The sequence below is a fragment of the Podarcis muralis genome, chromosome 3 (assembly GCF_964188315.1).
Source record: "Podarcis muralis chromosome 3, rPodMur119.hap1.1, whole genome shotgun sequence".
NCBI classification, from domain to species: Eukaryota; Metazoa; Chordata; class Lepidosauria; order Squamata; family Lacertidae; genus Podarcis; species Podarcis muralis.
In genome coordinates this window covers 92,051,220-92,070,596 of record NC_135657.1, presented here as the reverse complement: position 1 = coordinate 92,070,596, position 19,377 = coordinate 92,051,220, and the positions used below count along the sequence as shown (strand labels likewise).

General features: G+C 42.7%; 1 protein-coding gene across 1 annotated transcript in view; it reads right to left on the bottom strand.

Annotated features, from left to right (window-relative positions):
• NOL10 (nucleolar protein 10) overlaps positions 1-16,756 on the bottom strand; it is a 41,868-nt gene extending 25,112 nt beyond the window's left edge. Inside the window, exons 1-11 of the mRNA XM_028722527.2 lie at positions 16,630-16,756; positions 14,321-14,366; positions 13,652-13,750; positions 11,423-11,500; positions 9,878-9,915; positions 8,944-9,080; positions 7,944-8,009; positions 7,307-7,367; positions 5,769-5,854; positions 5,517-5,595; positions 3,584-3,733 (exon numbers count right to left, since the gene is read on the bottom strand). Coding sequence (XP_028578360.2) covers positions 3,584-3,733; positions 5,517-5,595; positions 5,769-5,854; positions 7,307-7,367; positions 7,944-8,009; positions 8,944-9,080; positions 9,878-9,915; positions 11,423-11,500; positions 13,652-13,750; positions 14,321-14,366; positions 16,630-16,695 — 906 coding nt within the window. The 5' untranslated portion in view covers positions 16,696-16,756. The remainder of the gene's footprint in view (positions 1-3,583; positions 3,734-5,516; positions 5,596-5,768; positions 5,855-7,306; positions 7,368-7,943; positions 8,010-8,943; positions 9,081-9,877; positions 9,916-11,422; positions 11,501-13,651; positions 13,751-14,320; positions 14,367-16,629) is intronic.
• Positions 16,757-19,377: the final 2,621 nt, after the last annotated feature.

The following is a 19,377-nucleotide window of genomic DNA, read 5'->3' as shown; positions in this document are numbered from 1 at the left end:
TCTTCTCCGGATAGTTAGAACTTTTGCAAATAAGGTGTCATTAGTGGGTCCCAGAAAAAGAAAAGTAGAACAGGAAGGAAGACGAGGACAAAAGAGGAAAGAAGAGAAGGTGTGTGTCTATCCATCTGTCTGTGCTGGGAGGCCCTGGGGGAGGAAAGGAGCAGAAGAGAACAGGTTTGATAGGCCCTTCTTGCATTTTGCACCAGTTGCCTTAGTGGCAGTTTGCTGCCTGCTGAATAACCAGGCTTCCTCAAAGACGGCCCTCCAAATGTTTTTTGAGACTACAATTCCCATCATCCCTGATCACCGGTCCTGCTAGCTAGGGATCATGGGAGTTGTAGGCCAAAAACATATGGAGGGCCGAGTTTGAGGAAGCCTGCTTTGGACTGATCCAGCACAGTTCCTCACATGCTCTTAAGCATCCTTATTTGCTCTCTAATACTTTCAAGGTGTGGGCTACAGTCTTTTCCATTCAGAAGGCGACAGTGCATGTTAAGACACGCAGTTCTTTAGCCCAGTGCTCTGCAACAGGCTCCATTTTATTTTATATAAACTTGGGCGAGGCCACCCAAATCGCTTCAGGCAATTTCCCGCTATAGCCATTTGGGCAGAAACGCTGAACGTCCAAGTTCTATGCAGCCTCTTCGTTATATAAAAGAAGACTGATGAAAAATAAAGTGAGACATTATAAATGCTTATGACCTGCAGTATACCTGCACTTTAAGAGGCCCAATAAATATGATCCAGTTGCAAGTAATTCAAGAACTGAGACCTATAAGCAAGCAGTTCTTAAAATACCAGGGTATGTGTTGTGCTGTGCTCTGTGTGTGTGTTTAAGCACAGACATCCAAGACATACATACTGCACCATTGGCATAAAACTGCCTTCCACTGACAGCCAGGTCCTGTATATTAAAAAGAAGGCAATCGGCTGATTATGTCTTTGCATATGTGAAAGAAAGAATGGAAATCAGGACCTTCACTGAGAAATGAAACAAGGCCCACATGGTGCATATAAGGTGGCTGGATTTGCAATGGAGTTGCAAATTGGGACATTTAAGAAACTTGTGTGTAATGGTGAGAGAAATGACTGCAAGGCTCATACAGTGGCCTCCTCCTTCTAACAGGTGCCAGTGAGGAGCCCCCCCCCCAATCGCAAACATGCAATCTTTAGCTGAGGTGGGACAAACTTCCTGCCTGCTGCGATAGGAATCGGCCTCATGCTTTTCGTGCCGTGTGTGGACACAGCCTTGCTGGACCGCTAGGGAAAGGACAAGTAATGGATTTTCCCCCCTTCCATGGGAAGTGTGTGGATTTCCCATTCCACTATAACATTTTCCACATATGTATCCCGGGGGGAAATCACTCCAAAAGACTCACGTAGAAAGGAAAAGAAGTTTGGTCACAACCAGCCCTGATTCGCAAGTGGGGAGGGGGGCAGAAGAAGGAAGGAGAGCGGCTGCTTTGAAGCGAGCATCATGTCGCCTGACCCAGTCATTCACTTCTAGGCATTACGGCTTCTGCTTCTTGTTTCCTCCTTACCTCGCTTCCACCGTCCGCAGCAATTATCTCCCATGTACAAGCAAAATGCACTGGGATTGCCTTTTAAGGCCTTTTTATTGTTTTATCACCTGTTGTTTGCTGCCACAGACTCCTTTGGGTAAATAAAAAACTTGGTAAATAATAAAATAATGAATGCTAAAGTATGGCTGGGGAACTGGTGGGCTTCGATATCCTGTTGTTCTCCCAACTCCCATTGGCCAGGGATGATGGGATTTTGGAGTGCAGCAACACCTGGAGGACCGTAGGTTCTCCATCCCTGTAGGTGAATCATGGCTGTTGCTTGCCTGCTGCAAGTAGCACATGCTGGGACAGCAGCAGGAAGGCCCGTATCGCTGGCTCAGACATGACATCAGGCTGATGCTGAGCCTCATTAGAGCAGAGGGAAAACCACACCAAAGTCCAGGGGTCAAACTAGCAAAGATTTATCATAACTGTGATAACCTATGTTGGAAATGTAAAGAAAAAGAAGGAACCTTTTATCACATGTGGTGGACTTGCCCCAAGGTGAAAGACTTCTGGGAAAAGATTTATAATGAACTGAAAAAAATTGTTGAAATATACATTTATAAAGAAACCAGAGGCCTTTCTCCTTGGAATAACAGGTTTGGAATTGCCCAAGAAAGATGTTAAATTATTTTTGTATGCCACAACTGCTGCTCAAATATTACTAGCTAAGAAATGGAAAACGCAAGAACTAGCAACTGTGGAAGAATGGCAGATGAAGATGATGGACTTTTCGGAGCTAGCCGACCTGACCAGAAGAGTCCATGATCAGAATGAGGAGGAGTATCAGGAAGAATGGACGGAATTTAATGACTACTTAGTTAAATACATCAAGTTAGATTAATTGGAAAAAGCTTGGCTTAGGGTATAAATAAGTAATATAAGGAATGATTATGTACAATGCTGAACTGGGAAGAAAGACTGATGTTAAGTGATTAAGTTAAGATTTTAAGAACTTTGATTTGGAAAACCGTTAAAATGATATCCATTGAAATTCAACTAGGGGGATACGAGGAAGTCACTTAACAATGTTAAGAAGATTAGTTTTAATAAGGATATGATTTATGTTTGTCTGTTTATTTGTTAGTGTGTTTTTTTATTTTGTGAAAATCAATAAAACTTTTTGAAGAAAATAAAAAGTCAGGGGTGGGCAGAGCAGCTAGGCTGTAGAGGCAAGGAAGTACAGACTTAAAGTGGCCATTGATATGGAGGGGAAAGAGAGAGATCTGGCCTAAACCTGTTCAATGCTGAATCTTCAATGATTCAGCTAATTAAGCAGATAAAAGGGTACAAAGCAGTTTGTTTCCTTTTGCACTCCTCCCTTTTTCCCCCTTGTGTGGTTGACAGCTTCACCTCCCTCCTGGGTGCTTCCTTTCCCTCCCTGTTTAATTTCTGCCACCCCACCCACTTCTGCTGCCTTCCGCCTCGGTAATTAACAGGAGGAAGGGTCTTCCCCCACCTCCGCGCTTTTGGAAAACAAAAGAGCTGGATGCTCCCCCGCTGCAGGCAAGTCTCTGTAGGTCCTCTCTGCCACACACCCTTCCTCTTTTCGCCACAGATTTCCAGCCAGAGACAGTTAAAGGAACCAGCATCAGAGGAGGAGAGGCCAGTGGGAACACATCACCTTCCCAGGAAGAACAGCATTTGCCTTGCAGCCAGAAATCTCCTCATTTGACACTCCACAAGCCACTTTGAACTCTTGCAGGTGCAATTTGGAGAGACAAAATATATTTATTCTTGTTGCCTAGGACTGCATGACGTTCACATTCCAACACAGAATTAAACACATCTTCACAAACATGCACTGGGCTGCAGTCTATGGGTTGGATCCAGATTAGAGTCACATGGAAGGGGGTTGGCGGAAAGTGACTACCCTTCTCCCAGCCCCACAAAGGCTTCTCCCAGGGGAGACACAAGTTTTTTGGAGCGATACCTCTGGAAATATTGGAAAAAATTATAATGGAATGGGAAATCAAAGGAGAAACTCAAAGGAAAGACAAAAGGAATGCAAGACTTACTGTGTCCTTGTTCCATAGCTTTATGATTCTTGAATCAGCAGAAATAATTAAATCTAATGAATTGTGGAACTGGATTGATTTGATAGGCAGACCATATTGGTGATCCTTCACTATTAATGGGCTGTTTGATCGGAGGTCATAAAAAAGAACCTGGAAACAAGTAAAGGTCACTGGATTACATGTTCAACATTCAAAAGATATTAGAGGTCTAAAATTTATGTTAAGTTTTCAGTAGGTGAATAATTATCAGATAAATATAGAGGATTTCTACAGTATTTCTGAAGAGGAACGAATAACAGCGTCATAGAATCATGAGATGTGTTTATTCTGTAAGAATTAAGCATGAGCCTTCAAACACTGAGATCTATAAAAAGAAAAGATCTCTATAGATGAACAGAGCAGAGAAGCAGTGTTAAGCTTTGTCCTGGTTTGCACATCATGGTAAGACAGAGCAAAATGGGTGTGATCTCCTCTTCAGGAGCCAGTACATTCACACTAAGCCATAGTTTGGCTTGTGTGAGAACGCAACTTTTAGCTTTTCTTAAGCATAACTCATGTTTGAACTTACTTAGCATAACTCGCATTTTTCAGCCTGCAGGGCAGCAGAAAAGCTGTTGAACCCCCAGATCTGCCAAATTCTCATCCCACTGTATGCTTTACAAATCCCCCATTTGTATGTCGGGTGGTTGAAAAGAAGAGGTGTGTGTGGAATTGGTCAGGTTGTAACAAGCTAAGCTTAGAATCATCCAGTTATGAGTCTGGCCTTGCACTAATGTGCCTCCATATAAAAAACATTTATATTTCATTCACTCTTAAACATTTGAAGAAATAAATCCATCCTCCTCTGCAATTACTACTACTACTACTACTACTACTACAATTATTAACACTGATCCATTATTTCCACAAAAAAGCCTCAAAGCAACTTGCAATACAGAAATCAAGACAATGTTGCTATCAGTTCCCCATATGGGGAACCTTTGTAACAAAAGCACATAGACAGCAAACCATCACCAAACTGGGCGTGCAACAAATTGCCGTAGTTTTCCATGTATAGCAAGACTCCTACTTTTGGGAGCCCAAAATTAAGGAAACAGTATTTTAAAGTTGTTCAGCTTTTTGGGGAATTTGCAGGAAAAGTTGTTGAACTTTTTTGGGGCAATCCATGGTGGGGGAATCTACTGCTCCCCAGACAGATGTTATTGAACTACAAGTCCCATCATCCCTGTTCATTGGCCATGCTTGCTAGAGCTAGTGGAAGTTGCAGTTTGGCAATCTCTGGAGAGCCACAGGTTCCCTATACCTGCCCTAAAGAAAAGCACAGCATGAAACAAATGAGCACGAGTTGCATTGGAACTGTGGCTTCCTTGGGAAGCTGAGGCAGGAGGCAATTTCAACTGCAAAGCGTCAACAGGGTCCCCCATCACACAGTGTCTCCCACTTTGATCACATGCACATGCAGCTCAAGATCAATTTGACACATTCCACAGAACGTATGGCCCACAATTAATATGCCAATAGAAGACCTGGACACAGTCTTGCACACCAGCCCAGTTTGCACATAATGGTAAACCATAGTTCATGGTTTACGATGAACACATTCAACTGCTCTCGCTTTACTTTTACCCTCTAGCCAGCAGCAGCAACAAACCACAATACCCAGCTTAGCATTATGTTCAAACAAGATTTTGTGGTTTGTTTCACCCAGATAAACTTTGGCTTAACCTCGTGGCTTGTTTGGAGTGAAACAAACCACAAAACTTTGTTTGGATGTAGCACTAAGGCCCTTGCTAGAAAGAAGATCTCAACCATGTTCCGAGTAAACCATTATTTATTATTTACATGTGACATTTAAGAAGCTGAGAATGTGGCCCTAGCTCAGCACAGAAATGTAACACAAGGCCCATAGCAACTAAGCTGACAGCATAGCTACCTGCCCCGTGGATGTTCCAACAGCCATATTCAATGTTCCATCAAACTTCAGGGCCGAAATAGATGGCAGACCATCTATCCTGAAAGAATGAGAGAAAAACCTCATTCTAGTTAATTGCCATAATCGTTAACTCTTAAGGCTCAGCACCAACCAAAGGATGGTACGTAATTCTGAGAAGTTGCAGCATGTAAAAAAATGTTACTTAAGAAAATTTACTTAAGTTAAGAGGCAAGATAAATATATTTTCCATACTCCTTATCAGCTGTCACACTGCTTAAAGCGCAATCCAGCACCCCGACTCTGTTTCTTGTTCTAGGGTCCCAGCATTCCACCTTCCCCTGAGGAAAGCAAAGAAAATACCATTTAGTGCTTTCAAATAATTCACCATGCTTTCATCAGTTTACTCATCTGCCGTTCATTGAAGCCACTTATTTAGCATTCAGTCTCGAAAGATTGATGCCTATGCTTTCAGTTTTTGTTACTGCATTTAAAAACGACCTGATCTTCACATACTTGCAATGAGCAATTCCTTATGTAACCCGGGGCTGGGGCGGGCTGGGGTGAGTCAACAGCTGGGACTACAGGCATGACACATGTTGCAGCATGTGAACCAGCTCTATTACATACCAGAGCTGGCAGAGTCTGCTGCTGGGCTCCATCCAGGTTCAAAATAGGGGACTCATAGAAAACATAGATTCCCAGCACAGCCTCAGCAACTCCCCACAACCAACCACTTGCTTTCTGCCTTTTTGTCACTTTAGAGAAGACGCCAATAGAAGGCTCTCCCTGCCCCACTCCCAATGTAAATAAGCACTTTGAAAAAGAAAACTTTGACCCTTGGGAAGATGGGGTGAAAGTGCCCTTGAATGGCACATATCCATGGCAGAAACATTGCTAGCATGGCAACGATTGCCTCGTTTTAAACAGGGCCCACGTTAAACCAAAGGACACAGACTGGCAGGAAACCATTGTCCCACCCTGCAATTCTGCCATGCCCATTCCTCAAAAGCATGCCTGAGCCTGCTGTAGCAGCATTGTCAATGGTGCACAATGCCACTGCATCACAACTCAACAAGAGAAGGTTTATTCTCCTGTCTTTTGTCTCCATCGTCACAACAACTCCGCTGCACCCTAGTGATATAGCACCTCAACACAGCCTCAATGTTTTGACCTCCCAAAGAGCTATTCCTCTTCTTCAGTTGACATAACCGACGTCATGATGCCCAACACATCTTGTGTCCTTTGCACGCAGGATTGGTTTCCCTAAATTTACAGAGAAATCTGTGCATATCTGCTCAGACGTCAGTCCCAAGCAAATGAGAAAAGAACTGCAACCTTAGTAAATGTGATGGAAATATATTCTGCTGCATTTTGGTGTATATTTTTTTTAATGCCTCCTGTAATAAATTGGCACAACAAAATGTTGCAGTGTGAGATCTTTCTATGTAGGATTGTTGTCAGCCGGCCATGCCTTTTCTACAACTAACACTCCATTGCATTACCGTTCCTGCCACAAGGTTTTCCATTTTCTTCCCTCCAAAAGTTCATCTATTTTGGAGTTCCTCCCTTGTTAGAGTCCCCAGCCTTGAAATATTCTCTGAACTACTCCAACGTTGATTGGGTTCTTCCAAGCCTCATTTTTCAGGGAAGGAGCTATTTTGGCTTCATAATGAGCCACACTCAGAGAATGAATTTGCTATTAGTATATAGGATATTGCAGTTCTGTGTCAATGATCTTGTTTTTTAAACAGAAAATGGTCCTACATTTCTTAGTAAGGTGAAACATTTACCTCAACCGTGCCAGTGGCAAATAAACCATGTGCAGGATTTATGTCACAGACGTGATTCTCCCTAGAGAAGGAAAAAGAAATTTAATGACTGACCGGGAGATAAAATATTAAAATAAGCAAGCTCATACCATCTGTGAAATGTTCTAAAATCAACCCAAACCTATAAGGCTACGAAGAGTAAATGCAATTTTACGTGCAATGTTTCTTTGTTCAATCGCTATATTTTAATCACTATATTTTGGTTCCGTTAAGAAGTATAACTAAAAGCATAACTAACGGCTATGCAAATTTGAAACAAGGAACAATTCATCGCAGATAGCAGGTCTATTGGTTTATCGGTTGTACCTATTTAAAACTATTTGCCATCTTCTTCTAAGATACTTCAAAATATCCAATGAGGTATTTTCTCGACTGAGCAACTTAATGAATGGAAATATTAAAACCTTTGCTTATTAAAGTAGAGTAATTAAAGTAGACATTAAAATATAAACAGAGCAAACACCCCCAATTTATAAGTGCAGTCTACAATGCATTTGTGACACTCAGATTACAGATCTTATGACAATTTATTTTTAAAATCTATCCTGTGGCTCCACCTGCTGGAATAAGATGCACCTAGTAAACTGAAGATACTTACGAAGCATCAGTCTGTAAGGAATTCAGGTACCTTCCTTGTTCCAGATTTAGCCTGTATATTTCAGAGCTGCAACAACAACAACAATTGCACTTACACATTTCCCTTTCGATAAGAGTGACAATAAGTGTATATATTAACATTCATATAAATGTATGTATGTCTAAATATGCCCAAGTCATAAATAAATCTACTCTTTTCTTACATTGCAGCAGCAAGTAATCAATTCCAACCCTCCTTCTCCCTATTTTCATTTAGTGTACAGGCAACACCCATTTTAGGCACAAATGATATGTGTGCGATCACATATACATGTAAAGCGCCAAACCTGGAAGTGACCTGGGAACGTCATAAAGACATCATTGAAACGTTACTAGAAGGGTGGGGCAGAACAAGGTGTTTGCAGGCTTTTTCAACAGGTTTTTGGTTTCACGCAATTAAATGCTTTTCAAATAGAAGAAGAAGAGTTTGGATTTGATATCCCGCCTTTCACTCCCTTTAAGGAGTCTCAAAGTGGCTAACATTCTCCTTTCCCTTCCTCCCCCACAACAAACACTCTGTGAGGTGAGTGGGGCTGAGAGACTTCAGAGAAGTGTGACTAGCCCAAGGTCACCCAGCAGCTGCATGTGGAGGAGCGGAGACGCGAACCCGGTTCCCCAGATTACGAGACTACCGCTCTTAACCACTACACCACACTGGCTCTCAATGCCTTAAAATTCCTAAAATAAACTTAAAACCATCACTAAATTACAATAAAATTGAAATGGCCCACATATTTTTCAGAACTCAATTGCTTTTTAACAGAGCTTCTCAACAAGTCAGCTTAACCACTTCCTACAAAATATTTCCAACAAAACTCATTTGTTTTGTGAACTACTCATTCAGAGTTCTCTCCCAATATATTTATGAATGTTTAGTAAATCTGCTTTTGTAGGATATTCATCATAAACACTAAATAAAAATGTATGCACAGTTAAGGAAGGAATCAGCGCATCTTAAATACCTTGCTCCTACGAAGTATAAGTCACATGATGGATAATGATATGAGAAATCTCTACCAAACTTTGGTATTCTTGTCCTGTAGTAACGGCCGTGTTGGGAATGAAATTCTACGTATCTGTCACACAGCAGAAAGACTATCTGAAAAATATACAGAACAGGATTGAGATTTGGAGGGAAGTAACTACCACCTTGCTTAACCTTTAAAAGTGAGGAATAATTATTTTTCTAGAGGCATAATCAAGTGGGCTCAGATCCGGAACTGCTGTTCTGCAAATGTGTCCGATCTAGAGGAGGCTCCCACTCCTCAAACTAGATGCTTTCTGAGGTAGAAGTGAGAAGAGAGGCTATTTTCTCCAAAGTTCCCTCCACCAGGCAGAGAGACTTCTCAGTAGTGGCACCCTCCCTGTGGAACACCCTCCCTTCAGATGTCAAGGAATTAAACTACTAGCTGACTTTTAGAAGATATCTGAAGGCAGCCCTGTTTAGGGAAGTTTTTTCAGTCCATGGAAGTGCAACTTTGGATAGGTTTGACTGGTGTAAACAAAATAATGGCAGATCGATCATCCATGACACCTAATTTAGCAACTATGTGAAGTCATGTGATCAATGACACATCAGAAGAGATATAACTTACACATTGGTAAGAATGTTTTAGTGCTACTTGAGTACTTTTTATTAAAAAAAAAGATGTACCACACTATGGAGGATAATTTTTTTGTTTTAAATAAACACAGCTAATTCCAGCTTTTCAACAAACAAACAAGATATTCAAAAAAATGTCAGCAGAGGATAAAGAGCAATTTTCCTTCAGGTTTCTGTTGCTCAAGGAAACGGCGGGTAATTGCACACTACAGCAGATGGATCCTTTTAAACATTTTGAAATGCAAATTCTTCTAAAGCTCCCTACATGATATAAACATTAAAAGGAGACGTACCTTTGAGTAATCATCTGACAAAATATCAAACGTAATGACTGTGGAGATGAAAAACAATGATAAATAGGAGTCACTAAGAAACTCTTAAATAAACCGCACAACCTCAATTTTCATCACACAATGCTCCTGTCTCTCTCTCTCCCTTCTTCCCTTAAAACCAAAGACAGAGTGTGTAATGAAACAAGCAAAACCATTAGCAATGCTCTGTTTGCAGTCTGCTGCGAGAACAGCCACCTTAGTGCTGTTTCTGTCCATGCCAGCATCTCACTGGGAGGAAGGTTTTCCGCTGTAACACATTTTGGGTTCAAAGGTCCAAGGGAAGTGTAGGCGAGCTATTGCAACCTCCATGGCTAACTTCTATTTGCCTTACAGAATCAGTAGCATACAAATCAGGGATGACCTTCCAGATGTTGCATCCCTGGCAATCAACCATGCTAGCCAGGGCTGATGGGAGTCCAAAAACATCTAAATGGCTACAGATTCCCCATCCTTGTTAAAAGCCAGGAAGGAAGCAGAGCCACATGCACAAATTAACATGATGGCAGCTGCTGGTGGCTCCCATTTCAAGCAACACTAAGCATGTGACAGTACACTCTTGGCAGGCACTATAGCTTACCACCATCCGTGCTACTTGCTCCAGGTAAGCAACAAACACAAGCTGATATAGTAGCACAATATCCTGCCAAGGACTGATCATTATCTTGATTTCACAAAAATACAACCCCCAATACACTCTCAAATTTCTTTAGACTATACATACTAATGTATAACTTTTTGCATTCATGTGTATACTAACATACTTTCCAAAGAAAGGCAAATGGCACATGCTCTACTCTAAAAAAACCCCACTCAGATCTACATAGGTAAAGGGACCCCTGATCATTAGGTTCAGTCATGGCCGACTCTGGGGTTGCGGCACTCATCTCGCTTTATTGGCTGAGGGAGCCGGTGTACAGCTTCCAGGTCATGTGGCCAGCATGACTAAGCCGCTTCTGGTGAACCAGAGCAGCGCACGGAAACGCCATTTACCTTCCTGCCGGAGTAGTACCTATTTATCTACTTGTACTTTGATGTGCTTTCGAACTGCTAGGTTGGCAGGGTCTACATAGAAAGCACAATTGGGGCACACAGCAACACAGGATCTGGTCACTTAGCAAGCAATTCTGTACATCAGTCTTCTCCCGCCTGGTGCCTTCCAGCCCTTTTGGATTACAGATCCCATCAGTCTCAGTAAGCATGGTCAATGGCTAAAGATGTTGGGAACTGTAATCAAAAAGATCTGGAGGGCATCAGGTTGTAGAAGAATTCTACACACACTTATCTGCGAATAAGTCCAGCTGTATTACTACTGAGTTATCGTTTGTTATGTCTGTTGGTTGCTTTTTATATTTTTAAAGTCACAAAGCAACTTAGCTCAATAAATATTATAACATTGTACGAAGTGGGATTTCCCGCCTAATAAAGATGCATAGGATTGCACTGTTTTCTACTGCCCTGTTAATATGTTTTATATATTAGTTTCCATCATAATTAGGGTTTACTTACCATCAGCGTCTATGCATCTTTCAAATTTCATTGATAACTGGTAAGTATCGTAACATCGAATCCTTGGTTTGTATGTCCCTGTTCAAAACGCAAAATAAAATAGTGTTTTTGACATGTGAGAAAATTTGCTTTAATACTCTTGAATTGATTTGTCCCACAGAGAAAATATGATTCGGGTCTTGAAAAAGTTTCTGACCTGGACATGAATGGTTGTTCAAAAAGAGCTGCAACTCTGCCCCTAGAAGTGTGTTTTTTTGTTCCTTCGTGACAATAACACCAATCAACCAATATAATTTATTTTTAGGATTGTGGCACAAGCCACTTAATTCAATTAAAATGTATATAAATAATTGTAATGATTTATATAGAAATACACAAATTCACAATGCCTTATGCTGCTGAACTCACAGGAATCTCACCTAACTTAATTTTTAACATGACCCAGTCAATTAAAAAACAAGATTCCTATTAACTGGACAAAATAGCACATTAACAGCAATCAAATACTAACCCTTGCAGAGTCTTATTTCAGAACTGGTATTATATTTCTTTGGAAATTCTATAGAACGGACAGGTAAATTCCCTTACATTCTTTTGAAAATTATAGGAATCAAGTATGCAACAATGGGCCACACTGACAAGGTTGCTATGGGGTACCCTTCCAATAAAAGGGGGAGGGGAAATATAGTCATATTATATCCCAAAAGATCAAGGCAAAAAAAGCACATTGAACCAATCTTAGATATAGATACCTAGCTAGCTAGCTAGCTAGCTGAATGAGAAAACCTATTGTTGATGGATGCTGGCATGTGTAACAGACTGATCAAGCAGCTGGAGCAACAGAGGTAACATTTAGCAGTTTGGGAGGAGCAGCACACAGCCAAACCCTGCTCCCTTCAGTGTGTTATTTTTAGGATCCTGAATGAGCAGGGAGATCCTCTATCGCGCAGCGAGCCTCTACAAGCAGAGGAGGTTACCCGCTGAAAATCTTCACTCTCGGATTCATGGAAGAATCTCTAAACCAGGCATGTCTAAAGTTTGTTTCAGAGGCCTAATCTGGCCTGCCGGTTGGTTTAATTCAGCCCCTGTAGCAGTTTATTTCCTAGGGTAAAATCCCCCAAAAAGCTCAACAACTTTGGTTGGCCCTCACGCATGTTCACTTCATCAAATCTGGCCCTCTTTGAAAAAAGTTTGGGCACCCCTGCCTAAACCATGGGTAGGCAAACTAAGGCCCGGGGGCCGGATCTAGCCCAATCGCCTTCTAAATCTGGCCCGCAGACGGTCCAGGAATCAGGGTGTTTTTACATGAGTAGAATGTGTCCTTTTATTTAAAATGAATCTCTGGGTTATTTGTGGGGCATAGGAATTTGTTCATCCCCCCCAAAAAAAATATAGTCCAGCCCCCCACAAGGTCTGAGGGACCCTGCTGAAAGTTTGCTGACCCCTGCTCTAAACTATGCAGAGATGATACTCTGGAGGGATGTGATTGCAACAAGGAAGTGTTGTAAATGAGCAAAAAGGGCTAGAAGGCAAGTGAGATATGATACTGAGTCCAGACTTAGTTGTGCTTTGTTCCAATTGTAATCAATCCACTTTGAGTCATAACTAACTTGTACCACTGAACTGAAGGAGATCTAAGTGCAACTAACTGAACAATCCAATAGCTCTCAGCCTTATGCTGAGTTTGGGAGGGGATTGCCCCCTGCCGGCTGCCAAACATGTTGAAAGGAAGTCCACTGCTGGGATCCCTGTCAGTAGGAGCCAGCAGAAACCCCAAAATGTGGTTGGATCCTGGGGCAGTCTCACTACCATTACATGATGGCACTAGGCCCAATTTGGGGCTGATCATCCTGTCCCCACACCCTCTGCTGCTGTGAACAGTGGGCCTGTGGATGCTGCAGTAACACCATAAAGCCTTATCACTGGGAGGGGTGAGCTTGGATTGAGACATAACTTTTCTGAATCTAACTCATTGTTTGCAGGTCCCCAAAGTCCCATTTTAATGCTACAAAAGCAAACTTTAAGCCTTCAAACAAAGATATGCTTCCTGCCATGCTATCCTTTGCCAGCTACTAGCTTTGCTGTCCAACAGAAGTTTCAATCTCAGAGCCCAGTCTTCCTCAACCATAATATATCCAATGTGAGAGTTACTAGTGCTTTACAATTCAGTGCAGACACACTGTTACAGCTAGCAGCAGACTGGAAAAACCTGAACGTTTGCATACTCACCAGCTGCCATCACGTACTGCCCATCCCGTGATACCTTGATCTTGGAGCTAACAGCAGGCATGTCAAAATCTTGGATAAGTTCAATTCTCCTAGAAATACCTTTAAAATAAAAGAGTTATATGAAACATTGCCTAATCAATACATCACAATAAAAGGTTTTCACTTCCAAAAGTACTGCCAAAAGTACTTAAGGGGGGAAATGCTGAACGTAGGGATGGGGGAAAGGGGTGTCCCAATGTTGTTGGACTCCCATCTTCCTGTTGGGATTCCATTCCACCTTTTGCTGCAGACATGGGATTGTTGCGTGTCACATGTCTGTTTACATTCCAGCACAGATTGCTGGCGTGAGTGGAACTTTCGCTCTGTACTGCTTTTGCTTTTCAGTCCGAGAAGATGGCAAGAAGAGATGCCATGTTTTCTTTGTCCTGATTTATGCCAGAATAGGCAATAGTTGGAGAGAATCGAAGCTGTAGTCCAGCACCATTCAGCGTGTCACTAGTTTCCCATCCCTGGCTTAAAGTTTAGCAGAAAACAAACTGTTCCAGCTTTAAGGCGAGATCCAAGCAACCCCCTTCCAGCTAAGCACCATCAGATCACTCTTTGAAAACAGAAATGACATCCAAGCTAATCTTGCAGTGCCCTTTCCATTGTACAATGAGGGTAACTCACCAACATCTTTCTTTTGCAGTGCTCTCTTCTTTCTATCAGAAAGCCACTATAAGAAAAAGAAAAGAACATAGAGGGTTAGTGTTAAATGGGCAAAAATATAAATAGCTGAGTCTGGTGAGTTCCCAGCCCCTATAGTCATAATTTGCAGGTTGCCTTCTAATCCTATTTGATTTTGATCCGATCTTAAGCTGTATTTCAGTTGATTGCTGAATTTTATGTTTTCATGTATTTATATTTTGATGTTAGCCGCCCTGAGCCCGGTTATGGCTGGGGAGGGCGGGGTATAAATAAAATTTATTACTATATTATTAAAAACAGAGATGGTGCTATACAGCCTTCAAAATAAGATTGATAATCAAATTATTATGCTCTATAAGCCCTATTTCACATTTATTTAAGGAAGTTCAGCCAAAGAGCTCCCAGAGCAGTCCATATGAGGTTAAAAACAAAATGCAATAAATGCAAGAAAACAAACAATTATGCCGCAGGGTAGTTAAAAGTTCCAGTATTAAATCAATATAAAACAGAGAAAATCACTTTGAAGATGTGATAGGACTTTTGAGGTCTTAGATATATGGTAATGTTCATAAACGTACCAACCAAGCACGTATATAGATCAGCACAGGAAGACTGACCTGAAACCATTTTGATTCCCAAACTGACCAAATGTTTTCCCTGCAAGGGGGGGGGGGGGGATCAGGGAGCCTTCCCATTGACTCAGGAACTGAGTAATCAGCATTTTAATGGGTGACAGACTATCAGGAAAGGCAAACAGGAGAAACATTCAAATTTCTGTTTTAGACCGCCTTTTCTGTGATGTAGGTATGATATATCTGGGGGGTGGTCTGAGGTTACACCCCTTCTGTGATGTATGTATGATGTTTCTGGGGGTGGTCTTGCTCTACAGGGTGGCAATTTCAAAAGTCATAAAGGCCTTGCACGCCATTGTTCTGGGTTCCTCCTCCTTTCCTGCGTGTGAGGGGAGCACCCTGTTGCAGCAGATCAATAAAGATCAGGCTTACTAGCTGCTTTGCTTCTCAATATGCTCTAGTTGGCCTCTGTTATTTTCTCCTACCAATAGGGAACCTACGTAAGGACCCTATATGGGCTCTTGGATACCCCATAAGGGAAAAAGGGAAGAGATTTTGTTTACAACAAAGATCACTGTGCTGTAGCAGAGACCAAAAGACACATTTCATGGACATGATTTTGAATACGGAAAGGCGGCATGCAATCAAACGATGATGATGATCTGTGAAATGTGTCTTAGATTGAGCATTCAGATGTGCTGCTGAACAGCCACTGACCTAGGCACCCAGGCACACCACTAAAATTCCACAGTACTTTAGAATAAATATGTATAGCAACCAGCTACAAAGACACCCCCATTGGTCACGAAACTTTAAGCTCCCCCTCCGCAACTGTTTTGCTCAGAAAGATGAAAGCAAGCGAACAAGCAGCTGTTCCGAGCTGAGAAGCTTGCGCACACCAGGCAAATTTGAGATATGTTTTTTTTTGCAGCCAGCATACCCAGCAAACTGGGTAGCCAATGCAGGAAGGAGCTGTTTAAAATAAAATAAATGACTGTCCGTCCAGCATTAAAAAAGCTTCCAGGATTCTTTTCGCGAGGAGGAAGGGGTTGGGGAACCCTCGTGCTTTAAAATTCGGTGTTATGGATGTGACTTGTGCCTCTTTAAAAGGGTGCAGAAAGCAGAATTGGACAAAATGACAGGAAGGATTCAAAACCTGCGGGACCAGAGATTTACAGAAGATTGGAAGAAGTATATGGATTATTTGAAGAGCAACTGTAATCAACAAATTAGGCTAGTAGGACTACAAGAAATATACAAAGTGTTACAAAGTAGAAAAAGATAGAGATATTGGTTATGAGTTTGAAATGTAATAGGGAAGATAAGAAATGCATACTGAGAGATTAGATTGGAAAATTTTCAGACAGGATTGATGGAAGTCAAAAATTTGAATAAGATGTAAAAGTATGTTTAATTATTGTTGAAAATGATATGTTAAAAAAACCTAATGAAAAATTATATATAAAAAAAATCAAAGGGTTCAGAAAGCAAGAGATGCTTAGCAGTCGCTCGGGATCATTTACAAACCCCTGTTGGTACCTATGTACTTTCTGCGCCTCCATCGGGAACTGAAAGAGGGGCGGAGGAAGAGAAGGGAGAGAGAAGGGAAGACACGGGGTGCGTGGGAAGGAGCTCGCCCGTGGGTAGAGGAAGGAGGCGCGCGAGGGGTTACCGACGGGGAGGGAGGGAGGCAGGCAGGCGGGGCTCCGGTGTTCTCACCTCAGGCAGGCTCCGTCCGGCGCTTAAGCTGTAGATCTTCACCTCGTTGAGGCTGGAGACCTGCATGCTTCTTTTTTCTCCTCAGCGGCGGCTAGAGGACTTCGCTTCCGGGGTCAGAGAGGAACACATCCGGTCATAGAATTCAGAGGCAGGAAAAAATCCTAGAGAGGCAGGAAGTTCCACACTGGCCGTCCTTCCCTCCAACATATTTACTCCTTTCCATAATGGTCATTTTACTGTTTATACTCCACGCATCTGACTGGGTGGCCCTGCACCAGCCACTCTGGGCAGCTTCCAACACATATAAAAACATTAAATTAAACATTTTTAAAGACCATCTCTACGCTCAGTGCTTTTTTTCTGGGAGTACACAGGGGTACGCATACCCCTAAACATTTTGTGAATCTTTGTACTTTTGTCCATTGTACTGTATTTATTGCCTTCAGATAGCTTGGGGGTCGGATAACTCCATACCCTCCAACATTTCTGCAATGAATATAGGGACATCCTAAGGAAAAATGGGACATTCCAGGATCAAATCTGAAACTGGGGCGCCTTCTCTAAATTAGGGACGTCTCTGGAAAATACAGACACTTGGTGGGTCTGCTATCACTATCACTATAATTGTATTATTATTAAATTTCATCCATCTGAGGATCACAGGGCAGTTTACAGTATAAAAACACAAAAATGCATAATATACTAACGAAACAATAACACCACACTGTTTAAAAGGTCATAGATTCGTTTAATTAGCCAAAGGCCTGAGGGAAGATGAAATCTTTTTGCCTGGCTCCTAAAGATACATAAGGAAGGCACTAGGTAAGCCTCCCTAGGGAGAACATTCCACAAGCGGGGAGCTACCACAGAAAAGGCCCCTTACACGTCTTGCGGCCCTCTGAACTTCTTGCAGAGGAGGCACGTGAATAAGGATCTCATACAGAATCAGAATTGTAGAGAGTTAGAAGGGACCCTGAAGGTCACCTTTTCCAACCCCCTGCCTACAGCCGTGCCTGGAAGGAGGGGGGAGCTCAAACCACCAGCCTTCTGGTTAACAGATGATGATTGCAGGGTCAAGGTCAGTTCATATGGGGAGAGGCAGTCCTATAGGCATAATAAGGTAAAAATAGGAGCAGGTGGTGCTGTGGTCTAACCACTGAGCCTCTTAGGCTTGCCGATCGGTTGGCAGTTCGAATCGGTGCGACGGAACTCCCATTGCTCCTGCCAACCTAGCGGTTCAAAAGCACACCAGTGCAAGTAGGTAAATAGGTACTACTGCGGCAGGAAGGTAAACTCTGTTTCCATGCGCCTTGGCTTATGTCACTGTGTCCTGTTGCACCAGAAGTGGTTTAGTCATGCTGGCCACATGATCCGGAAAGCTGTCTGTGCACAAACGCAAGCTCCCTCAGCCTGAAAGCAAGATGAGCACCACAACCCCATAGTCACCTTTGACTGGACTTAACCGTCCAGGAGTCCTTTACCTTTACATTATAGGCATAATAATTTAATTGGCCTGCTGACCTGCCTTATATATGGAGACAGACACTATAGCATCTCCCCACCTAAGCCCCACATGACCACAGGATTAGGATTTTCATCAAGGGAGCTTCTCTGGGTTCATATAAAGAAAATGTTTGGAGTCACACAAAGCCGTATTTTTAGCTCCCTCCCTTGCACTCCCCCTCCTTTGCAGTGCCTTCTTTCAAATAAATATGTGTGAGGTAAGGTAAAGGTAAAGGTACCCCTGCCCGTACGGGCCAGTCTTGCCAGACTCTAGGGTTGTGCGCTCATCTCACTCTATAGGCCGGGAGCCAGTGCTGTCCGCAGACACTTCCGGGTCACGTGGCCAGCGTGACATCGCTGCTCTGGCAAGCCAGCGCAGCACACGGAACACCGTTTACCTTCCCGCTAGTAAGCGGTCCCTATTTATCTACTTGCACCCGAAGTTGCTTTCGAACTGCTAGGTTGGCAGGCGCTGGGACCGAACGACAGGAGCGCACCCCGCCGCAGGGATTCGAACCGCCGACCTTTCGATCGGCAAGTCCTAGGTGCTGAGGCTTTAACCCACAGCGCCACCTGCGTCCCTATGTGTGAGGTAACATTATATAATAAACAAATGCACTGCTGAGCATGTAAGGGGTGCCTTTTCTTGCCCGCTGAGTGGAGTTACTGATTTCTTGAAATAAACCTCTAAAGAATTGGTCAGAAGTTGGGGCTGACACTCCAATGGTGGAGGCAGGGGACATAGCCAAGTGATGTTTTGATGGGTCTGGGGTGGTGGAGGCCTGTGGTTTTGGGTGGGTCTGAGAGTGGAGCTCAACTCCATAGCCATTCATATTGGAAATCTCTACCAAATCAGTCCATTGTTCCATTAAGCCCAATGCGGTTGACAGTTTCAGGCAAGGGTCCCTCCCAGTCCCAGCCCTGTTTGGAGAAATCAGGGATGCAAGCTGGGTCCTCTAACGTAAAAAATATGTGTCCTTCTAAACAATGGCTCTTAAAGTGCTCAGATTACATAAAACAAAAACCAGCCGTGCTCTTAATTGACTGTAGACCACAAAAGCTTGTGCAGTAATAAACTGGTTAATCTTTGAGGTGCCACAAGTCCTTTGTTTTTTTCCACTGCAGTACACTAACCTCCACTGGAAATCGCCATATTGTTAACTGTTACTCTCTGTACTGTTTCCAGCCAGTGGATAGTGTGACAAGCTAGGACCTGGAAGTACAGACTTCTAGTCCCCATTTTGA